The following is a 19,810-nucleotide window of genomic DNA, read 5'->3' as shown; positions in this document are numbered from 1 at the left end:
CGCGTTTGGTTATCTTCAATAAAGTGTATTTCTTAATTTAGTATGCGAAATCGTTTGTGTTGTTTGATACGGGGATGTCTTTTGTGAAATATGTGTGGCTGTGTGATAATATCAGAAATACATGGATCAATAACGAATTGCTCAGAATAGCTCTGGAAGAGTGAAGTGAATTATTCGTGAACACTAGAAGTGATTTTCGCTTCCTCAGTTCGTTTATCCGGAATTGGATCGAATTGGTGAGATTGTTTCAATTTGATTGTTTCAAATCGACTTCTATAAAAACATTCTTCATGCCTGCCGTATCCTAACGGAACTATCAATTCTATACTTTCGCCTCTAATGCTATCATGATCATGTACGTCCAAGTTTGGAAGATGATAATTAGCATTTCCATATCATTGTAAATCGTTTAACTTCACGTAGAAGTAACACACACGAAATCATTAATTTAGTGTACTACCCTTGGTGGGGGCATCCATCAATTCAGCTGTTATTGGTCGACGGTACAGCAGCAGTGCCTTTCTCTGCTTTGTTCTCTCCGAGGCAGCCAAGTTGGTTGCGACGAGACGGACGCAATGAGAAAACAGAACTGTGCAATAAAAATCCTATTCGACTAAATGCTGATGTCATATTAGAAATTTGGAGACAGTACTCGTCGATAGCAAATCCTTCCGCACGCGATGGCATATGAGCAAGTCAAACCACCTTCCTTTTGCCAGTGGAGATATATCAGCTTCCACACTGATATTCTTCCTCCCCTTCATACGGGAGCTTGGCAGAAGGAAGGTCGTGCGATATGTGCCATCACAAATATTGCCCTCCGCTCGCTTTCAAATCGACTTCTATAAAAAACATTCTTCATGCCTGCCGTATCCTAACGGAACTATCAATTCTATACTTTCGCCTCTAATGCTATCATGATCATGTACGTCCAAGTTTGGAAGATTTTTTTTTTATCTTTCGTTTATTTGGAAGGCTCATTTGCCGTGAAGCGTTACGGAGCCGAAATCAAGTTTAACAATACATTTCTTGATTCTTATACATAGTGTTAGTTTTGGGGAACCGAAAGACTCGCGGTTTAGTCGAGGTTAGGGAATACAATAATACAGTAGGAAAGGAAAGGATTTTAGGGTGCTTAAGTAATTACTATGCTGATGTTCACAAAGTTGACATTCCTGAGTTTGGAAGATGATAATTAGCATTTCCATATCATTGTAAATCGTTTAACTTCACGTAGAAGTAACACACACGAAATCATTAATTTATTGTTTCAATATGTTTTTAGTATGATTTCAAAACTAAATACGCGCTGGATTAAAAAATCCGAAAGTTTGTTTATGGATTCATTATCCAATTGATAATGGTAGCATAACCAGGCCGGGCTTATTGCAAGTGAAAAAGACCTCGGACTGGACGTGAGTTACCAGGCAGTCTGAAATGGGTCACTGGAGCTGCAGTAGAACTAACTAACACCTTCTAACTTCCGGGCTAAAGCTGACTTTATTACAGACAGCTTTCTTCCATAATACCACTGCCGGACAGTGGGGGTTAAATTGAAGATACACACACACATAATATGTTTGGATCCCAAAGTATTGCTTACTCCTCATACACTCACATGAAGAAACATTAGCATTTTAAATTTATCCAATCAATTTCAGACAATTCTGAAATTGCAATTTTCGAGAGAGTGTTAATATAAATTCGCGATTTTCGCGACAATTTTTCAAGGAACCGCGATTTTCACGACTGGAGACGAGCTCGGTGGTCTAGTGGCTACCGTTCCTGCCTTATAAGCAGGAGGTCGTGGGTTCAATTCCAGGCTCGTCCCTTTCCTACTTTGTATTTCTATCTTAGTTCTTTCTGTGTTTCACGTTATACCAAAACGATTCCTACTGTTATAACCTTCCACACAATCCCGAAAACCTCCCGTGGCACCTATGAGAGGTCGTGGAGTTCTCTGCATCTTTCTTAAGTAGGTGTCCAACTAACGATCCTTCCCCTTCCTCAGCATTCGCAAGGACGTGTCCAGGACAGATCTCGACTATTGGAGAGTACATTGCTTCCAACTAAGAGTAAGTGATTAGTCCCAAATCAATATCTGTGGTAACGGATGAAAGTAATGCTACTCTACGAATTTGTGCGAACTGCTAAATGCTAATGCTAATGCTAATGCTAACCGCCATTTTCAATACTGTAAGTGCAAATTCGCGAAATTCGCGAAAAACGCGAAAATATCTGCTTTATGTTTGTGTTTTCACCCCTTCAACTTGGTGAATTAAAGAAATATGATTAATTTATCGACTAGACACTACTCTATGCATATATTTATTACCTTTCCGCAACTCGCTTTAACTTTCATAAGACAAGAACACGCGTGTTGTAAAAAGTACAACCAACAATCAATGTGAAACTGGCGATTTTTTGTGGTACCAGTTTCGTAAGCCATATACGATGTTTGGTACCTAGAAATGAAAACGTCTCTTCATTACGTAATCTATTGATGGCCCTTTAGAACAAATATTAGTACTGCTGCCATATCAACATTTTTGAAAGTTGTATTTTCTTCAAACAACAACACTACGGAAATAGAAACTGGCAAAAGTTCGATCAAGCGTAAATTATGATTTAGGGCTACGGAAAAGTAACGTAAATGTTGTTTTTGGATTCCTGGTGGTCGCTAGAATCCAACCGGAAATACTTTGTTGAATTTAAATGACCGTTGCACCAGATTTAAATGACCGTTGCACCAGAGTGGATCATAGTAAAGAGGCTGGATTAATAACAAAGGGTTCTTAAAGGTAGGAATATTGCGTCACTTGTACAATGCAGGCATTGTAGATCATAGGACATCTGTTTTTTAGCCATGTGCAACGTTTTTTACACTACGTTTTTTGCTCCAAGGAGTGACAGTAAGGAGTTAAACTAAATCCTTGCTATTGACATTATCAAACTTGTATACAAGCTTGAGCTTGAGCTTGATTGACTGCTCGTAGTTGCTACTCCATTATGACCAGATCAGCTGTTCTTGCACAGGGAACCAACAGATGTTTGCTTGGGACTAGCTCACATCTTCAATGTACAAGTACTGGTGATCTCATTTGTTAGGTCATACTGGCGCCTGCCACGTCAGAATGCAAGTCAATGTAGGGAAGGGGGAGGAAATGATGATGCAATCACTCGCCCACTGCAAGCCGAATATACCTCTGCACTTGCCACGAGTTCATGCGGAATTTGTTGGAATTTTTTGGGTTAGGTTCGAGAGGCAGAGGTCCGTCTTGGTTAACGAGCTGCCAATGTGAAAGATAGGGAAAGCAACTGATGGAATTTCTAATTGGATGTTTGGAAACGCGCTTTATAGTTCATTTCCAATTCTAGCAGATTATTGTTAGAATATTCAAGTTGAAGGTATTGGAATTGAGATGGAAACGGTATAGAAGTCCATTTCCAGTTCTAGCGATTGCTAGAACATGAGAAATATAGAGAAAGATACAAAGAAGGAGAATGGACCGGACCTGGGATTGAACCCACGACCTCCTGCGTATGAGGCAGAAGCAGTAGCCATATGACTACCAAGCCCGCTTGACATTATCAAACTTGTATACAAGTGCGAAAAACAGAATCGGATAGGCATTCCGCACAGAGATGTGATGATTCTCGCTTTGTTCTCGCTTATTTAGTGTTGAGGATCGCACAGCTGTGTAGAAAAAATTGAAATACATCACGAGAACCAGTGCTCCCCGCGTTTGGAGCTTTTTAAAAGAAATTTATTCTGGGGTGGGGTATAGCTTCCCGAATCACTTCTTTACCATGCCAGTTTGCGAAAAAAAAGTCTCTAACGGTATGCTACATATCGTATATGTATACAGAGATGATAAGTCAGAGGCTTTTTCATTCTATTTGAATTCAATTAAACAGACCTTCTCAAGCGATAACAGCTACAAATTTCTGTTAGATTTAGCTAAGGATATTTATGATGTCTCGCTCTTTGTAGAGATCCATGATGAAAATGTAATTTAACATCGACACGTCGGTAAATGGAAAATATGTAATTGTTTAATTGCGTCGAGAATACGTTGAATATATTTGGTGGTGAATATTGTTGGTGTAAATATCTATCAAAACATTACCAAAAAATTCGACAGTGAGACGAGACATCTAATTTTTATGCTTATTTCATTGAAGGGCGAACTATGGGGCTCTTAGACCCGTTCAGTATTAATCAATCCCATTTCAATCCGAAGGAATTATAATCCAAAAGAAATTATTTCAATACAGTCGATAACTGAAAGTCATTTAACTGCAATTCGATAGTTCCATCAGTTTTGCAGGTATCGAACGCATAAACGTCAAAACGTAGTCAACGGTTGTTGATGGTTGTATTGCGCTGCACATTATGAGGCACTTTTATTGCATCTGCAGTTACTGATCGGCGTTTGTTAACTGAAACGTAAACATGTTGCACTTATCGAACGGCTAGTGTAGTTGAGGGCCATATTCGAGAAATTTCTATATAACTTTTATTAGAATAGAAAAAGTAAAAGCACAATTTCTTCTTGAAGTGGTTTAGGCTTCATTTTGCCTCTCAATTCTTCAAGACAGATTTAATTTCAAACAACCTTCTAGAAATAACTCTAGAGTCTCTTGGAATTCCTTCAGAAATTTATTTACGATGTTCTTTAACCCACTAAGACCCAAATTTATGTTTTCATTTGCTCAAAAAAACTTTTCATATCGATCTCAGTACGTTTTGGGTAATAATTTTTAATTTGCGCCTTAATTTAAAACTTTGAATGTTTTGCATTTTGTTTTTAAAACTTTTTTATTCATTTGAATAATTTATGGAATGTATTAATCACAACCGATTTTCCAACATAATGAAAATTAGAAAATCTCTATACAATATTGCAATACAGTAATATCTCGATTGTATTATTAACTTTGAGAGGGTGTGTGACAAAATCGGAAAAACCAATATTTTCAATTTTTTAATTCAATCCACAAATATGAATCATTTTATGCCTTGGAAAGGCAAAATGCGTAAACGGTACCAGTTATTTCTTGTCAAATTGCTTACAGAATCCTTCCCAGGTACCCAAAGTCATTCATAATAAACTACAGGCGGTGAAAGTTATTTCATAAAAATCAATGTTGTTTGCGGTATTATTTACGGAAATAAAATGAATGACTAGTTTTTTAAATTTTTTGGGGTGACAAAATCGTGATCAAATCGCGACGTGATAAAATCGGGGGTAGACAAAATCGGGGAGTGACAAAATCGGGTTAGCACTGTATTAAAATTTGCATAGTTTCGTAACTTGTTTTTATATTTTCTATGTAAAAAGTTATAGAAAAAAATTTATTTTTTTAAATTTCTCTCCTAACCATGTATGTATCAGAAATTTTTTCAGAGCTCCAATTTATTTTGATCAAAATTTATTAGAAATATTTTGAAAGCTGTTCAAGTTCCACCACAGTGAGGAAACTAATTCTTCTATTTTTTGCCTTACTTGTATACAAAGTATACGTGAAGGCTATAGGATCAATCCAAAACCGAACTTTTGATAGAAGGCTCGGAGACCCATAGTGTTATATACCAATCGACTCAGCTCGGCGAATTGAGTTTATGTCTGTATGTGTGTGTACAAAAATGTGAGACACACTTTTTGATACTAAGCATTATCCGAGTTGCTCGATCTATATTTTAAATTTTAATCTAAGAGCTTCCCTTATTTTGATGCAGTTGAGAACGGATGTTTGTCAATATGTCGTTCAGTTAATAGTATCCTATAAGTTACAATCATGCCATTAGTCCAAACAATGTTCACGAAATTTATGTTCAGTTGTCTGCAATTTCTTTCAATTTCAACGTCATTCTTCTTACAAAAAAATAGTAATAACTTTGTTGATGAATAATTGTGACTTGACCGATAGTTAAATTTCCCGATTCGTTGCATAATTTCCGGCATTTTCCCCTTTTTTTCTCGGTCGGGTCCAATTCCCAGTTTTTTCCGCTTTTCCCGACTGGATGGGCATCCTGCGGCTAAAACGTGTGACAATTTTTCAGGTTGTTTTCTATTTTTTAAATAGTTGGTTACTTTAAAAAAATATGGGTTCTTTGGGTGAGTCAAAGAATTTACTGAGACAAAAAAAACGGTAAGGGGAAACTTTGTCGTAGTCGCGAAGGCTTTTGTCGAGCTTGGTGATTATTTTTCTATATCACAGTTAATACATACTAGAAAATTTGTTGCTAAGCGCCAAATTACCAATCTCCGCAAAAACCTTGACAAACCGATTCGGATAACACTATCATCGAACAACCAGTCGCGTAAGGTCACCCCCATCGCTGGAGTCACGTTCCGCCTATTTATCGAGGAAAGTCAGCTGTTCTTCGTATTAGACGGGACACGTCTGTGCGTCGCAGCACGGTTCCAATCTACCCTTACGTGGCGTGACTTACAGTAGATTGACCTATCTTCGTTCGTCCTAAAAAGTTGACTTCCGGGGGAGTATTGTAACCCGAATTATCAATTAAGGCTTTGAACTCTAAATAGTTTCTGAGAATCCGTATAGCGTATAGAAAATTCAAACCTGTGTACTTCAAAATGCCAATGAGTGGCTTTCATACTAAAGCTTCACGGTGATCCCATTTGATCATCAAATCCCACGTTAGTTCCAAAAATTTATAAATCTTAAAATATGTTTTGAACGGTTCGTTCATTGTATGTTGCCGGAGCTTCCACACATCATCGCCCAGACCCCATGCGCTGTTCGCGGAGTGCAACATTTTGCAACATCCTCTCCGATTAAGTTTCTTCTAACAACATCTGCTTCTAATAAGAATCGATGCTCGACACGAACAAAAAAACAGCCGTCTGGCGATCGCTCGGAACCTGAAACGCAGAACCAACCCTCCATCAGTTTTACCAGTCGTATTCACCCGATTCAAGTGATCCACTTCAAGAAAGGCGAAAGAATAAGAAAATATCGTATGAAGAGAGTCCACAAAATGCATTTAACAAGAACGATGGCAGGTGACCACCGCCATTTCTATGGCAACAATATTGTTTTTTTTTTGCATAGTTGATAACTCGATTGATCCTGATTGAAAACATTCGGAAAACGTAGATCCTGAACGGGTTTTAACTCGAATTTGACCTGTTTTAGCTGCTTCGATGACACACACCGTAATATTTCGCTTAGACTTTTTAAAAAGGATTTTGGGGAGAAATCGGAGTCCTGAAAGTTTGTCAAACGATGCTGCATTACTAACCCATTAGCCAATTGAAGATTAAATTCAGTTTTCAATCGAAATAAAAACAAGCGCATTGCTAATCGGTAGAGCTATGACTAATGATGATGTTGCTTTCTGACTCGAGCAGCAAAGAAATTTTACATAAATATCCATCTATAGATAACAACAGAAGAAACCGATCGAATCGAACACATCCGAGATGGGTTCGATCTGTGTTGGGAGTTATTGATTAAAAATTACACGCTCTACTCGGCTGGGGTTTTTCATTAATGAATAATAATCGTGGTGTGGTAGTAGCTCCTCTATCCTTCTTCTTCCGATCGAAAAGACATGACCAGACGCAAGCCAAAACGAGTTTTTCGTCTAATTCTAGCCCTTGGGCTGCACGGAGCAGAGCACACTCCTGTTGTTTGATTAGACTCGCACTCGGGCGATGCGATGGTCGTAAATCGCAACTGCTCGCACCTAGTCCGTCATGCGAATGCAGTGTTGCTGTGAGAGTAGGCAACTAACGGCTGCCAGACCGCGTCTTCGATCCGGATGACGGTGGGTAAAAGTTGTGTTAAGGGTTTTGCCTTAATTTATGGCTATGACGGTAGGCTATTATCAGTAAAAGGGGATGGTTTGGTTCGGATTTGCATTTTGCATCCTTTCCATAAGGGGCATTGCACTGGCGGCTGCGATTCAGATGATTTGGACGAGTGAGTTCTTTGCTAAAAAAATGTTGCTCGCAAGTTTGATTAAGTTCATAAAATTTATATAAACTTTTGAATGATGCAAAATGTGTGATTTACTAAATGCAAAAGCAAAAAAAACATTCCATACAGAATTGACCTTTCCCGTCAAAAACTGTATCTCTTTTTATTGTCTCAGTCGATTGTTTGGCTTATTTAAGGTCTTTTTAATTTAAGGACTTTCCTGAAGAACTCATATTCTTTTAAGCCTGTAACTATTTAAAAAATCGAAAACAAAACCAGAAAAAGTCGGGCAAATGTTAGGCCAATTTTGAAAAACAGCACTTTTTCGATTTTTTGTTTCAAATTTAAAAAATACTTAGTTCAGTATGCATATATTTGTCCCGAAACATATATCAACTACCGCAGAAATCAGAACAAAATATTTCCGACGATCAAGCAATTGTTCTGCGTGCCAATCAAACACACGATCAAACGAGCGCCCCGGATCGCACGAGCTATCTGCTTGCTGCACATAACACGATCAAATGCGCACTAATTGATGACCCTTCCCGTAAAAAAATCGTACCTTGTTTTATTGTCTGGTCGATTCTTTGGCTTATTTAAGATCAACTTTCCCGAAGAACACATATTTTTTGAAGCCCCGAACTGTTTTAAAAATCGAAAATAAAAACCGAAAAAGTGCATCAAGTGAAAAGTACAAGAATGAAAAATTCACCCGATGTTCGTTCAAAATCGGGCAAATGTTAGGCCAATCTTGGCAGTACAGTACTTTTTCGATTTTTTGTTTTAAATTTTAAAAATACTTAGAGGCCTAAAAAAATATGGGTTCTTCGAGAAAGTTGACCCTAATTAGAATAAAGAATCGATTCAGCGAATAATCAATTTATTTTTCGATTGCATAAAGCAAAACAAACCCATCCAAATCGGGCGAATTTACTGACTGCTGTACAAAACACGATGGAAAGCTCTGTGGTCCAAAACGTTCTTCTTAAACTAAAAATATTCAAATCTGCTGAAACTAAAAACAAGAAAATTAAAAAAAAATGTTTCAAAAATTTGAATAACTCCATTGAAAAGGTTATTTAAAAAATCGATAATTTTAATTTTTTTTTCTAAATTTTCTGACAAAATTTAAAATATTAGCATATTATTCTCTGGCTGAATTTCAATTTGGGTGATGTCTGTATGTGTGTGTATTGTGATATTTCATCCGCAACCCTTACACTTGATTTCGATCCGTCCAACGTTATACGAATCAGCCGTATCAGTTTCGCCGGAAAACCATGTTCAAGCATAATAACTCGTATGGGCTTATTTTGTCAGATTGCCATGAAATTTTCAGGGAAGAAGCGTCATCATGTCTAGTTGTTGGTACATGACTTGATTTGACCATGGCGCCAATCCGGCCGGATTTATAAATGGGAGGTGCAGTCAAAAACGAGTCATTTTTTTTAAAACCATTGATAAATGATCGAAAGTGCCCAGAATGTTGATGCAAACGTGGTCAATCATCATTGACCAGCATCAGAAGTTAGTTTTGATACAATTAGATCCCCAGGACATGGTTCCGGATGTTCCGGGAACCTGGTTCCCAGGGGTAGTGGACACTTTTCAAGTGGTGTAAAAACCAGTCTTGCGACATATCAAACTTCATGATTTTAAAAGACAAGCTCAATACATGATTTTTTTTGAGATTTTGGATACATTGGCCACGTCCATAAGTGTTCCCGGGAATCTGGTTCCCTCAGTGGACCGGACAAATTTCGATTAGCTCCGAAACTCATCTTCAAACTTCAAACTTCATGTAATTGGAAGACAAGCTCAATAGATAAATTTTTGAGAGATGTTGGAGTCAGAGAAGCAAACAAGCTTCGATTAGCCATCTTGTCACATGTCAAACTTCATGATTTTGGAAGACAATCTCGATAAAAGAGTTGACCAAATTGGCCACGTCCTGAAGTGTTTCCGGGAGTCTGGTTTCCTCAGGAGTGGGAAAAATTTCGATTAGCACCGAAACTCATCTTTCGACATGTCAAACTCATGATTTTAGAAGACAAGCTCAATAGATGTGTTTTTGAGAGGTTTTGAGTGTTCCCGGAAACCTGGTTCCCTCAGGGAGCTCAAATTCAGAATTCAGCTCCGGAAGTGTTCACGAGAAACTTGATCCCTCAGAGAAGCGGATAAATTTTGGTTACCGGCGTCGGGGGTGACAATGGGTCACTGTTTCAACTAGGGTTACTGCTCCTGGACTTCATCTCATAGCTCCGATATTGGTCCTACGAAAAACAAAGCAACGAAAAGGTATTTGATTTGTTTATTATTTTTGTGATTTTTTTCAGCAGTGAGCATGCATGTTAGCAAAAAGAAGGAACGAAATTGGTGCCGTATTTCTTTGTTTCGCGATGAGATGAATATATGTACAGTGAGATTGAAAACGGAACAGTTCCCCTACTTAGAATACTTGTAGAATGGAAGGAATGTATCTAAGGGCAAGAAGACTAAAATATAAGAGACCTTTTTGACGGAATGTGCTCTACGGTCTCCATGCTGCCGGTGAGAGCGATGACCCATTCTCACCCCCCAGACCCATTGTCACCCCCGATGGCGGTAGCACCGAAACCCATCTTGCGGCATATCAAACTCCATGATTTTGAAAGACAAGCTCGATAGATGAATTTTTGAGAAGTAGTTTCGGACATGTTGCCCACATCCGAAAGTGTTCCAGAGAACCTGGTTTTCTCATGGAACGATCAAATTTCGATTAGATTCGAAACCTATCTTGCGACATATGCTTGAACTTAAAATGTTCAATAATGTGACGAAATTGACAAAAAGTCTTAATCAAGAAATCCCAGAAAAGTTTGTTTCTTCTATATTTTTTTTTAATTTTAAATTTTTAAAATCTCTTCAATTTAAAAACTATTGTCAAAAAATGTTATGAAAGGTCGATAATTTCAACAATTTCATAAAGTGAAGATAGTTTTAAGCAGTGTTAATTATCACACTCGTCTAAAATTTCATTAAAAACTTCAGTAACTTTATAAATTTTGATAAAAAAATTGGAAATTGGAAAATATTTGGAGAATTTATCAAAAATTAACATTTGATCGAAAATTTTCAAAAATTTCGTTAAAAGTTCTGGAAAACTTTTAAAAATTCAACCAAAATAATTAAAATAAAATATCGGGAAAAATGCCTGTTGAATTCCATATAAAATATTCATTTCAAATTCAGTTCAAAAAATTTGTCAAAATAAAAAAAATTGCTTTAAATAAAAAAACGTTTGTCAATACTTTTAAAACATTAATGAAAAAATTGAAACTTCTAAGATTGAAAACTTTGTTAGCAAATAACAAAAATAATTTCGTTTAAACCTTCAATAAATTTCTATAATTCGTCAAAACTTTTATTTTTATTTTTTTAAATTCAATTTGTAAGAAAAAGGTATACAAATTCGTCTAATTATTATCAAAGCTCTTAACCTTTTTTATTTTTATATATTCATTTTAAATCATATTTTGTCCAAACTGTATTAATAATTCGAAAATAAATTGAAAATATCGTTAAAAACTTTAAATTGTTGTTCGGAAAGTTCCAGAACTTCTACACATTTTTTTTGTCTTTATTTGCGAGACTTTCAGCCCTGAAATAATTAAAAATAATAATTTAAAAAAAATAGTCGGAAAACGTTGAGAATTCCATCGAAAATTTAATTAAAAAAAATGGAGGGTTTCAAAATCCAAACATATTGCTTGAAATTTCAAAATGTTTGCCTCCTAAATATAGTGAAAAACTTCGACAACACTTTTTTAGTATTCCATCGCCATTACAAAATTTTCGTACAAATATTTCAAGATTGTATGAAAGAGTTTCTAAAACCATGTCAAATTTTTATCATCGAATATTATAAATTCATCAAAAATACTTTGTGTAATTTGCAAATTTTTGAATATAAAAACGTTTATCCAGTAGCATCCATGAAATAGTGGACTGGCTCTCCATTGGAGAGTTTTACAATTTGGAAATTATGTTCGAAAGAATCCTAATACTCACTTTGCAAACCAGCTCTCCTCGATGTCGTAGATCTCGGCCAAGTCCTGCTGGACCCGCAATTGCTGCAGCCGGGACTCGTCTATGTCCAGCCGGCCATCGCCAACGTGTCGGAAACCTTCCGGTAGTAACATACTGCCCTCGCACCTGCCTTTTACTATTCACAGGCTAAGTATTTCTTAGCAAATGTAATAAACTTTCTGAGTGTCCAACACCCAAATTTAACACTTTTACACTGATACAAATCAACTGGCAGGTTTTGGACTGCTTTTGCCTACAAAATGTAATCCCTTTCTTCCTGTACGGTACGAATTGGCACTTGGTTGCACACTCCCTAGGCACTCTCACTCGTCAACGGTGACCCCCAGTAATACTTTACGGGGTTGGTTGGTTGGTTATTTCGATAATAATTCTACACACAACTCAGACAGACTCCTATGGTAATTTCCAAGGCAAGCTTCAATGTAAACACACTCGCTGTCGTCGCAGTAGGCTGCCACCTCTGACTTGAACTTGCACCGTTCGCGCGAACGTTTTTGGTCAAACACGGGAATACTTCACCTACGACACTGAGCAAAAATCGTGCCTCGGATTACAAAGTGTTCGCGAATTTCGATGGCGCAACTTTTTTTTTATCGTCCTGTTGAAATCGAAAACAATCCTTGCCTTGTGATTCTGTTATTTGCCACTACTGTTGATGCTGTTGCTATCTTTCCCCAACGCAACACTCACACAAATTTGCTTTTCGTGTTTCTTTCGCCTCAGCTGCGCTTATGTCGCGTGTAGTTTGCCTTTTCTAAGCCCCTTCTATGGGTATTTGTGTAAACACGAACACACGGGTAAATGCCTACTCCAGGGAATACACGGCCAGCAGACTGTTGCTGCTGATTTTGTTACTGCAAATTTTAGCACCTTGTCTTCCAACACCACACCGATCTAAAATGCCTTATCTTGTTTGTTTCGGCACTGATTGAAATCAGTGTAGATATCAATTCCCGAAAAAGTCGCAATCGACACTGATAGCGATTGGTACGAGCGCAACAAACCGGATGTTGTAGACTTGATCGTGTCTCGCTCTTCCTTTCTTCCACTGCCTTTCTGTATTACCTTTTCCTCGTCTTCTACACTTTTAGTTTTCTTTAGTGTGCGGCACTGTTTGCTGAATTTCTGTTTATTGCTGCAGCACCGCTCGAGGGCCTTTCACATTCACAAGACCCTTTCACAGACAAACGGGCGCACACTCACACCGACAAACACCAGAAACCAGAAGCAAAACCCTTTCCAGGTTCCGAATATTGTCTGTGGGTTTCCTGTCACCGTGTCTCCACCACAAACTCACGGGACATGCAGCCAGGATTCCTGACCAGGGAGAGGCAGATCCTTTTTCACCCAGGACCAAACTCTATAGACGGGAACAACTCTCACTCTCCCACTTCGAACGACAGGAACGATTATTTCGATTACAGAATAAAACTTTTCTTCGACCTTTGGATTAAAAACAGTTTCAACACAACGCCCGCCCGCGGAGAATATTATTCCTTTTTTTGCCAATGGATTTTTTCCTATTAGAATTCGATATTTCTAACTATCATACGCTAATAACACTTCTAGTATTCTAACTAAGAACTTGTAAAACAATATTAGTGTGTAACGGTGTAATAATATTCTTATTGGTGCTGCGTGCGCGTCCAACTGCGAACAACGTTCGATTCTGACTGACTCAACTGAACTCACGGTTGGTCTTTCAACCTCGTTCGTTCGTTCGTTCGTTCAATCAGATTTTTCTATCTCAACATGTATGATGTCAGCTGCTGGAAGAGAATGGCAAAGAGAATAAATTCGTTTAATCGAAAAAATTAAGGGAGAATAATGTTGCAGACGAGAGAGGGAGAGAAACAGCAAACGCGTGTGGCCCGTCGGAAAGAGAGCGCACGACAGCAACGTGACAGCTTTGTCATGTCTAGTTACTAAAAGGGCCATGGAGTACAGTGAATTTCTGAATCCACTAAATTTATTTTATTGTTATTCATATTATTAAATTATTTAAATTATTATAAATTATTAAAATAATTACAAGATACCTACCCTGTATAACAAAGAGAATTACAATAAAATAAAATCTATTTTAATATAATAGAGGGTATATGGCTCAAACCTTAGCCTACTTTGTTGTGATTGAGTACATTATTATCGTTGTAAATCTTCATATATTGAAGCTCTAACCAAAATTATTCCACCAAACAGCTTGCTTTATTTTGGTTATTACGCCAAATAGTCAAAATCTTGTAATCTTGTAATATCAACGCACCCTCTGACCATAGCCTATCTGCGTTGTATACCGCTGAGCGATACGTCTACCGGGCAACACGTCCGGTGTTCACTGCACTAAGATCTCCTTATGCAACCGGAACGAGATCTTACTTAAGGCTCTGAAGGGTCCCGTTTCGTTGTGATATGTTGCCATAAAATAGTAATGTATGCACTTGCTTTTCTAATCTACGGGAATATTTAAATTTACTAATAACACGATGTATCTAAATGTGTGGCAAGTCAATTAATTCACCGATCAGATTAGAATGAGCTCAGTGCAATTAAAATATAAATGCAATACTTATCTGCAATTCACAGAGGATGTTGGGATTGTCCTTGAAGTAATCTTGTTGTGAACACAGACTTCCTGTATTGACGGTGGTTGTAGGTAGTATTAGTTATGAATACCACTGCTGATACCGGAACTATGAGATTTTCTTGAAGTAAATTCTTCATCATTGGTCGTCTGGAAAGAGGTAGATAAAAGAATTCGGCCGCTTTCACTCGCCGGCCCGCAAAACATTAGTAAGTAATTAATCAAAATAATTAAGACAAAAATACAGTTCTTATAATTCTGCCTTATTAATGGTTATCATACATGCATATCTGCTATTTAATTCAACTAAAAACATATCCTCAATACTTAATAAAACGATAACTGTATATAGTTTCTATTATTGTCTATATATACCTACTATTCAATCTAGGATTCCAAATCGGATAAATTAATTCAGTTCCTAACTAAAAGCTAATCCTCAACGCTTTGGCTGTCAATAGTCTCAACAATATGAACCCTGAAGGTTATAACTTGTTCAATCCTACATCTGTTTACATTAAAACTCAATCCTAACTGCCCCGAAACCGCTTTCAACACACAACTGCCCCGAGCACAGCCACTACATGTGACCCACAGGACCCCAATCGAGGACGGCTTACACTATAACAACGCAGAGCTTACACCCTCTCCTGGGCTGTGTGACGCTGAAAACATGCTTCTAACATTTGATGCCTAAAAAATAAAAATAATCAAACTAGTTACACTAAATCAAAGAATAAAAATATTTTTATTCTTTGCTAGTAGGCTCAGAAATTACGGAAGGTTCCTTGAAACGTCAGCAGGAGACCAATAGAAGTCGGAAGAAATGTTTTTTCCGCTAATTATGATAGCTGATGGGCCTCTAATTACCTTTTGTTCACCATTTTTACCACCACTAAAGAGCACGAAACTAAGTGTTTCATTCATCGTCTGAAAAGTAAAAAACAGGTGGTTTATTATCGCATCTCATGGTGTTAGATTTAAAATGATATTACCAGATGCAGAAATAGTGATAATTTTAGTATCCAGCGGCTAAGGAAGAAAACATCTGTAGAAAAACAAAACTACTTGACGGAGACAAACAAACACATATCTACGAATTGACAGTTCACCAACACATTTAAAGTGAGCTTTCACTTTGATGCGTTAGGGAGCGCTACCAGGCTCGTCGCTTGACAATTGTATGGGATGGTGGCAGAGCTGCCATTCTTTCTATTTTTATTCTTTGCTGTGACGTAACTCATCCACTTTTATTGTATTATTTATCAAGTGCTTATAAAAACTCAAATAAAATGAAAAATGTATCGGAAAACATAAAATACAAGTTAAGTTCCCTCAAATCATTTCCATTTCAAATATTATAATGAGAACAAAAGGCCTCGCAACCTTATGAATGATTGCAATATTCCACCAAATCAAACGAATGGCCATTATCTAAAAAGCGGATGACAATCGTTAAAGGGCGGCTGCAAAACACTTTCCAGTCGTTGTTGGGCGGATGTTTTAATTCAGGGCAGGCAGATCTCCCTAATCGCCCAAGCTCTGGTGGAGAATGCTTTTTCAGCCCATGAAAGATTGGTGCATTATTCACTATAAATCATTTGTAAAAGCCGTAAGGTAACAAGTGCTCCTAATATTGTCCCAAAAAGTTTTGGTTAATCTTGTCGCTATACTAATGGAAATTGTGAATTTAACATGATTGCTCAAATAGTGTGATTGTTATCCGTTCATCTAATGTGCGAAAATAGGAAAACTACTTCATTGGGCAAAAGGAAAAAAAACTCTTGCATAGCCTGTCTGCTTAACTGGCTGCTAAAAAACCGAGTCAAAAGTGATTTTTCACGAAAGTTTATTGCGTTAATCAAATGAAGAAGTGCAGGAATCTGGTGTTTTTTTAACGAAAGTAATGGAAATCTGCAACAAGACACCTGGGGAGGCGTACCCAGGTAGTGTGAGGATGGAATCACCACTCCCGACCCACTAAAACTAACTTCTTTCTCTCCAGTCATTCCCCCGGCCCGCAATTAAACAATACTTCTGGGGATGACATTGGGCATTGTACCCCCTCCCTACATGATGTACACAACAAGTGCACGTATGCGCCTCAACTCTACTGGTACTCCCCATGCCACTCACGTGTGCACAAGACATACTGGCACCACAAGATTTTTTCTATGTACAGGTTATTCAACTTCGTCAGTAGATGGGAATAACCGGTGCGGGGGTGGTGAACAAATTTTCTGTGCAAAACGTAAACAAACGAGCATAAATTCCATACAAAAATCCAAAATGAGTTGGGAATATTTACAAGCCAGGACACCCCCCCAATAAATGCATCCTGGTGGCACCATATGTGCCCCAAAACAGGGCAGGTGACTATACCGCTCAAATGATTGCAAGAATCTTACCCCATGCTACCATCTCACAACATAGACAGTCCTCATTCAGTAAGGTGTTCAACCCGTCCTGCAACAGGGTGGAACAACTTGCCTACCAAGTCGGAGGCGACCCTAGGTTGGTGGATCCTATGCCGCTCCTACCTCAGCTACGATGCAAACCCACTCATCCTCTCCGTCATGTAGTGGCGGGCAGGGTGACTAGTGGAAGGGGCGGGCCACGCAGAATTTCTGCAGCCCTATCCACGACTGTCCGCCACGACAACTTGAAGTTCTACTGCATAGGCAGCCCAATCATTAATGCCCTACTCTCACTCGCTTTCCTGCCAATCAGGGACTCTCTTCGCACACCGCGTCCGCACCACTCCGGGTGTACCATGCGAGCCTTACTTGTGTACACACTTAAATCAAATCGCCGAATTCGGTAAAATTTTACCGAAATCTCAACAGCAGAACTGTTCGGTAAATAATTTAACTGATTTTCGGTGATTTTAACAGTTGAGCAATGGAGAAAATTACAAAAAATCTGTAAAATAAATTACCGAACAGTTCAGCTGTTGAGATTTCGGTAAAATTTACCGAATACGGTGAAATGAGGTAAGTGTGTCGCTCATACATTCCGTCCCTTTCGCTTGCGCCACTTGTGCACCACTCCTCTGACATTCAATCACTCGCTCCGTGGGGGTTGCAATACCCCAATCTCCCATTTGTGTCCACTCTGTGCACCTCCTGTGCATCGTTTGGGCGTGGAACACCCGGCACGTCACGCGTGCCCAACACTCGCCTACCCGGGCTTCGATACTGTCAACAGGGCGAAAATCAGGTACCTTGCAGGAGGCACCCTCCAGTTGCCATTTCGAAGCTAATAAAGTCCTCAATCTGTGGGGTATTACGAGTAATACCACCAGCTCCCATTCGCTTGCACCGCATGTGCACCACTTGGGGGCGTGGGTACCACCTACTGCCACCCGCTTGCCGCCGAAGCTGCCCTCACTCTGTGGAACCTCCACAGGCTCCTTTTACGACCTGGCTAATTGTTTCATTCCTCAGACACTCATTCATCCCTTCGACACAGGTCGCCTGACACCTTGAGATTCGGGGTTAGGGACGCCATATTGTCAGCTTCAGTGTTGTACCGAGCCGATATGGGCGAATTTACACCATTACGCACTACTTCCGAGTTTTCATATCCCAACGTAACGGAAAGGAATCTGGTGTAATGTAACTAAAATATGCTTGAAACACTTTTTTGAAGAAGCAGAGATAAATATTTCTTTACAAAACGATGCACTATCGCTGTTTTATTTGCGTGATGAACAAACGTTTCGAATATTTTTATTTCCACTTTATGCAAAAAAAAACTAACAGACTGTTAAAGACATATGGTTTGAGTCACGCCTAAAGGAATATACACCATGATCGGTTATGTAACGGAACCCAGAGGGCGATAATAATCAGCTACAAGTTTGTGACCACTTGAACTCAGTAAATGATTTGAATCCAACTATGCTAAAGGTAAGACCTTGGTGATTAAAGTAATTTTCATTGGCATAATATCCCCCACTAAGACATTGCCGCCTCGCAGCTTAGTGTTCATTAAGTACTTTCACAGTTATTAACTGCGAGGTTTCTAAGCCATTTCTGCATTCGTATATCATGAGGCTAACACGATGATACTTTTATGCCAAGGGAAGTCGAGGCAACTTCCAATCCGAAAATTGTATAGACCGGCAACGGGAATCGAACCCAGCCACCCTCAACATGGTCTTGCTTTGTAACCGTGCATCTTACCTCACGGCTAAGGAGAGGTCATTTACTTATTTATGATTAATTTATCATGAAACAGTCTTTATTAATATACAGCAAAAAAAATTAGGGTCTGTCGTTTCATTCAATTTATAACTCGGAATGCCAACACTCCAAATTGGAAACCAAATTCTACCAATGAAACTGGCACAAATTAGCCAAATTACTTCCATATGAATTGCTATTAGAGTCCACTGTTTCATCTCATTCCAGCTCTATTCCTTATTGGACTATCAAAAAATTAATTGGCCATAAAACATAGGCGTTGCAAGAGGCTGAGCGGAAAACACCGACAACGTGCTTCATTAGCCTAGACACGTTGTTTGTATGCCTCAAGAGTGACTAGCGAAGATAAGTTGGCTTAACAGGGGGTGTGGATTGTGTCTCTGCCCTTCGATGGAAGAGCCTCCGAACAAGGATAGCGACCAAATTGGAAAACTATTTAACTCTCTCTTTTGCACATACGCCCTATTCTCAAAGCCCTAGATTTATAAAATCGTGCAAACCACGGTATGCATCCGATATACAGTCGACTCTCTACATCTCGATATTCTATATCTCAATATCTCTCCCTATGTCGATGGTTTACTCAGTCCCTTCAAACTACATACATTTGAGCTTTCTACATCTCGATAACCTCCCTATCTCGATATCCCTCTATTTCGATGTGTTATGATCGTATTTTGATCAGGATTCATTCTCTTTATGTCGATATGTTCAAATTTTTAGGCTACTAGACCATCTTTGGACAATAACAAACACATCCACAACAGGAAACGGCATTTGTTTTGTTGTCATTTTTCATAGCAACGAGCTTTTTAGGATCTACCGTGCGGGACCGAAATCCGTACAGCACCGAAATCCGTCCACCTCATGAGATATCAATAAATCAAAATGGGTTAAAGATAATTAATGTAGAAATAATTTATCTTATCCTGTTCAGATACTTGGCAGTAAGCTTTTAAGAAATTGAAATGGA

At 38.5% G+C, this 19,810-nt stretch overlaps 1 protein-coding gene across 3 annotated transcripts in view; it reads right to left on the bottom strand.

The window, feature by feature from the left end:
* Nucleotides 1-13,723, bottom strand: part of LOC134207664 (death-associated protein kinase related) — a 469,439-nt gene extending 455,716 nt beyond the window's left edge. The window contains exons 1-2 of one of the 3 annotated variants that reach the window (XM_062683445.1): nucleotides 13,111-13,723; nucleotides 12,007-12,438 (exon numbers count right to left, since the gene is read on the bottom strand). In XM_062683445.1, the coding sequence (XP_062539429.1) occupies nucleotides 12,007-12,137 (131 nt within the window). In that variant the 5' untranslated portion in view covers nucleotides 12,138-12,438; nucleotides 13,111-13,723. The remainder of the gene's footprint in view (nucleotides 1-12,006; nucleotides 12,439-13,110) is intronic. The other 2 variants (XM_062683446.1, XM_062683447.1) reach the window with 2 other exon arrangements.
* Between the last annotated feature and the right edge of the window lie 6,087 nt (nucleotides 13,724-19,810).

The sequence above is a fragment of the Armigeres subalbatus genome, chromosome 1, assembly GCF_024139115.2.
Source record: "Armigeres subalbatus isolate Guangzhou_Male chromosome 1, GZ_Asu_2, whole genome shotgun sequence".
Classification (NCBI taxonomy): domain Eukaryota; kingdom Metazoa; phylum Arthropoda; class Insecta; order Diptera; family Culicidae; genus Armigeres; species Armigeres subalbatus.
Note: the sequence above shows the minus strand (reverse complement) of the source record. Positions and strands in the feature narration are given on the sequence as shown.